The 5,000-nt window shown below is 37.2% G+C and overlaps 1 protein-coding gene across 9 annotated transcripts in view; it reads left to right on the top strand.

Annotated features, from left to right (window-relative positions):
* The window catches only part of LOC113817781 (glycerol kinase 5), a 58,349-nt gene that overhangs the window by 21,146 nt on the left and 32,203 nt on the right, over positions 1–5,000 (top strand). For all 9 annotated transcript variants that reach the window (XM_070137560.1, XM_070137414.1, XM_070137286.1 and 6 more), the window contains exons 4-8: positions 381–550; positions 1,583–1,672; positions 1,838–1,960; positions 2,821–3,012; positions 3,361–3,487. In XM_070137560.1, the coding sequence (XP_069993661.1) occupies positions 381–550; positions 1,583–1,672; positions 1,838–1,960; positions 2,821–3,012; positions 3,361–3,487 (702 nt within the window). The remainder of the gene's footprint in view (positions 1–380; positions 551–1,582; positions 1,673–1,837; positions 1,961–2,820; positions 3,013–3,360; positions 3,488–5,000) is intronic.

The raw sequence follows: 5,000 nt of genomic DNA, 5'->3' as shown, positions 1-5,000 counted from the left end.
TGTGTGTGTGTGTGTGTGTGTGTGTGTGTGTGTGTGTGTGTGTGTGTGTGTGTGTGTGTATGTGTGTGTGTGTGTGTGTGTGTGTGTGTGTGTGTGTGTGTGTGTGTGTGTGTGTGTATGTGTGTGTGTGTGTGTATTTTTAAACTTTTGTGTTGATGTATTGCTTTTCATTTCTATCTTCTCAGTCTTTACCCGTGCTTCTTGTATTTTATTGATATTTTTTGCTTATTGACTTAATGTTTTTTATCTTATCTTTATATTGAGGTTAGTTTTCAGACTTTGTTTTTATTTCTATCATTCTTGTATCTATCTTTAATAATTTGTGTGTATTGTTTACCTGAAGGCTCAAATGATGTCTTTCCTTCTCCCGTTGTCCACAGCGGCAGGCCTTAACGCAGGGAACATACGCTGCCTTGGCCTGAGCACACAACGAGCCACCTTTATCACTTGGGACCGCAGAACAGGTGAAACACTGCATAACTTCATCACCTGGAAAGACATTCGTGCTGATGCCTTAGTCACTCGGTGGAATTCCTCGTGGAAGATGAAGGTGAGTAGAAGGCTGAGACAGGGAGAGAGTAGGTATTTTTTTATTCATATGATCAAGCCATTATGTTGGGGTCCTTGAAATAATGGATTTCTACATTTGGTTTATATGTAATTCATCTAGTCATTTATAACAAGTTTTTAGAAGAAATGTTCTTTTACAAGTAGGTATGAAAAGTCCCCCTAAACGGGAAAAATACGTATGAGAGCCAAAAATCCAACTCTGTCAGTCCTGATTCTAGTAGCCATAGAGTGTTTGTCGGGATGTGTTGCTTATTGGCAGAACGTGACAAGTGTTGAGACAAAAAGGGAGAAAAAAATTTCCTGATGTTTGCATATTTCAAAATGTGAAAATACACAACAAAAGGGAATTGCTTGATTTAATTATTTTTTATGGTGTAGCCAAATACATCTTCTTTATATCTAAAATAGGTTTAGATGTTTAGTGTAATCAGTAGATTTAACCCCTAAAGTCCAAGGGTAATTGATTAAGAATTTTTTTCTAATGTTTACACTGGATCCAAGTATCCATGATGGAGCATGCATGCATCTTAAGGACTGCCCTTTTCACACATTTAATTTTACCGTAAGAGTTAGTGATTGTGAGGAAGTAATTCTGGTACTGTTTTCTTTCACTAAGACCTCTTCAAGCCCACTCTCACTACCCTATTCCTTTTTACTGGGTTATCTCCCAAAGGCAATCCTTCAAGCACGTTCTTGGGGTCCTCCTTTGACAGTAAGTTTAAGGTAAGCATTTCTGTAATGTATGCCCATTTTTGTGTATCTTTTGTTCCCCATGTGTCTCCCTGAACGGACTCTATGATGCTCTCCTGGCATTGTTGCTGCCTGTTTATTAATTTCTTCTACTTCTTCCTTTTTTTATATTCTTCCTTTTCTTCCTCCTCCTCTTCTTCTTTTTCTTTTTCCTCTTGTATATTCCTTTGACTTTTAAGCCATGGGGAATAGCATACTGCCCAATGCCCCCCACCCCTCTGTGATGAATTTCTTATTTGTTATCATTTGCCATCTTTTCCAGGGGATAAGATTTGTCGGGTCCATCCTTTACAAAATACTAAGGAGGAAGAGGTACATGGCTGCTAGTGTTCTGAGATTTATGAATATTCAGGTAATTTACTTATATTTTTCTTTTTGGTTTATAGATCTTTTCTTTCTTTCTTTGATGAATGTAGTTGTAAATGTTTTGTATTTGAATTTGATGCCAAGAGATACCTATATGTTTTTGTGTAGTTTAGTAAAGGTTTTTGTTTTTGTTGTTTTGTTCCTTCTCCAGGTAAACATGAGACTGAAATGGGTCCTGGAGAACAACGAGCAAGTTAAGAAGCTGGTGAGAGAAGGCAATGTCATGTTCGGTACCATTGACTGCTGGCTGATCTACAAGCTGAGTGAGGGCAAGGTAGCATTTCCATCCTCTTTCTTTCTCGCGCTTTCTTTTGCATTTGGTTTCTGTTGTTTTTCTCATATTTTTCTTGTGTATTTTTCTCTCTTTTTTTTTCTTTTTCTACCTCAGTCTTGTAGCTCTCTTTTGTTTTGTTTTCTGTCTTGTTTCTTTTTTTCTTGTCCTTCATTTAAACTTTTCACTTTCTAAATTTGTTTCAATTTTTCCAGTTGGCTGATTCGATATTTCTTTTTTCTCTAATATTCAAGGGTTTGGTTTCTCTCTTGATTATTCCTTATCCCAACTTGTTGATTTACTAACAGCATGCCTTTTTGGTTGACTCTAATGATGATATTTGCAAAATATATAGTATTTCTTCAGGGGCACTTCAGAATACAGTGGGTAAAAGAGAATAAAAAATTAGGGTGATAAAAACTGGGGAATATATGTTTTTTTTTTTCATTTATTTTTAGTTTAGTCCTTTATTTACTACCCTGGCCAACTGGACAGGTGTGGGCAAGCGGGGGTACATTTGATGCATGGCGGAGTATATCCCTAAGGGACAATAGAAATAAAGGTTCAGTAGTACTATCCATGAACCAGCAACCTGGCATCATGCATCATCATGAGAAAATTCAGACCAATCTGGCTTTTAGTGCACCGACAGGATTGGCTGACAGAAAATTCAGGCTTTATTCCATGATGCCTGTGAGAGAATTGTCAGATACATTCACACCACATCTATGTAGTTTTCTTTCTTTTCCTGTTTCTCAAAACATGGTTTCTATTTTATTATTACCTTTTTTTTCTTTGCTGTGCTTTTATTGTTATGATTTGTTTAACCATTAATAACATTGCATTTGGCTATTCCATTTCAGATACATGCGACAGACTACTCCAATGCTAGTGGGACAGCCTTGTATGATCCCTTTATAGAAGACTGGAATGCCTTCTTCCTAAGCTTATTGAATATCCCAAGGAATATTTTCCCAGAGCTTCGAGACTCTGTGGGAGACTGGGGTTTCTGCCCTGCCAAGTTGTTTGGGGCACCTATACCCATTACTGTTGTGGTAAGATTTTTAGTCATATCTGAAATTAGTGGTTCAGTTCTTCATTGATAGTACTTCTTTTCTGCATCAAGTGAATGAGAAAGAGAAGCTAAATTTTGCTTCGCCTTGTAGTCTTCTGTATGTGAGAGAGTGAAATACAAAATTTTTTCTTGTATTATCTGTCTAAAGATGTTTTTTTGTTCTGGTATATGGATGTTTGTGGTAATTAATGGTGCTTCTTTTCTTGCAAGTGTATAGAGACAGTCTTGGTTGCTTTTGGTGCTTCCTTTTTGCGCACTTTTATTTTTCATCATAATGAATTTTTCAAAGAATTTTACAATCTGTACATCATTCTTATCTAATCAACAGGTGTCAGATCAAGGTGCATCACTGTGCGGATCCTGTGGTTTTAACCTTGGAGATGTGAAAATCACTCTAGGCACAGGTGCCTTCCTAAATGTCAATACAGGCAATGATGCCCATGCATCGGTGAAAGGTTTGTTGTTGTTGTATTTTTTTTCGCTCTTTTCTTTTCTTTTCTTTTCCTAAGATGAACAGGAATGGGCATTGAAGGTACCTGTGCTCCTGCTTACCAGTCATAGCTAGGGCAGATTCAGGTCCCCCGTGGCTGAAGAGGGCCAAGGGCTATTTATCATGATGTGGTTTGCATTATTCTACTTGGACTGCCTCTTCACTGTCTCATGGATAGCCTTCATACCTTTAAACTTTGGAGTGAAAATTGGAAAGCATTAGTTTAAGGGATATTTATTTTTTTAATTGGGATTGGCAGTTAAAGCAACAGTTATAAATTCCTCTCTAGAGTGGGAAACAGTTTTAAAGGTAGGATTACATTCTCATATTGAAATATAGCCCATTAACAGCAGTATTATTAGCTTACAGTTGTATTTTATGACCAAAAGTTTTAAAAAGTGAGTTTTCCTGCATTTAAATTTAAAGGTACTCACACTGACTGTTGTTGTTTTCTTTTGGGAAATATGTTTACACATAGATGGCTCCACAAATGCTCAGCCACCAAGGAGCCAGTTAGTAAGCTGATTTCCCCTTTCCTTGAGTTTTCAGGGAAAAAAAAGTTAACCCACTAACTTGGGTATATTTTGAAGCCAAAAATATTATTTTCTGGGCAGCTACAAAATCGGCTCGCGGGGTTGGCAGGAATCTGCCTGTACACCGGCTGCGGCCCGTGATGTATTTGTAGCACGAGCTCTGATCCAACGTCACACTGGCGGGACGCCTGGCAATGTTTATTTTTCCGGGTGTCTCATATATAGGACACCCATCATAAATGGGTTAATATTGATAATGTCATTGTTTTTATCATTATGAATATTATAAAGTTATTATTGATACTGATAGCAACCAAGGAAATGGGTAAACAGGTGAGATAGGCGGAACTAGTAATTGTCTCTTTGGTATTTGAGCACTTGTGGAACCATCTAAGTAAGCAAAAAAACATGGCATGTATTCTTGTCATCCTGTCAACAGTAAAGGAAGTGCTTGTATCTAATGGTGACACCAAACAAATGGTGTCACTATTATTGGAGAAAGAAGAGTTTCCTCTGATGGACCAGTGGTGCTACGTATGTGATGAGGTATAGTTTCAAGTGCACACAGCCACATGATAGAGGGTTAATTTTGCCTTGGTAAGAAGAGCAAAAAATTGGACACTTTTCAGCTTTGGTATACCTTTACATAATGACTGTCGTAAGATAGGGAGCAAATGCTGCACAGGGAGTGAGAACAGTGGTTCATCGATATTACACCATGAATAATGAAAATAAGGAATGATATCTGCATGATTGGATGGCTGTGTGAAACAAAAAAAACAAAACAAAAATTTGCTGTTTATTTCTCATGAAAATGGCATTTTTAAAGTTTCCAGTTAACCGAAATATATTGCTTGTTATGATAACCCCATAAAGCAAAGTGGTTAATCTTAATGGTATGGATGCACTGAACTAGGGTAAATTAAAGAACATATTCCTGTAGAG

This window comes from Penaeus vannamei, chromosome 1 (assembly GCF_042767895.1).
Source record: "Penaeus vannamei isolate JL-2024 chromosome 1, ASM4276789v1, whole genome shotgun sequence".
NCBI classification, from domain to species: domain Eukaryota; kingdom Metazoa; phylum Arthropoda; class Malacostraca; order Decapoda; family Penaeidae; genus Penaeus; species Penaeus vannamei.
This window is presented reverse-complemented; position numbering and strand designations above follow the sequence as displayed.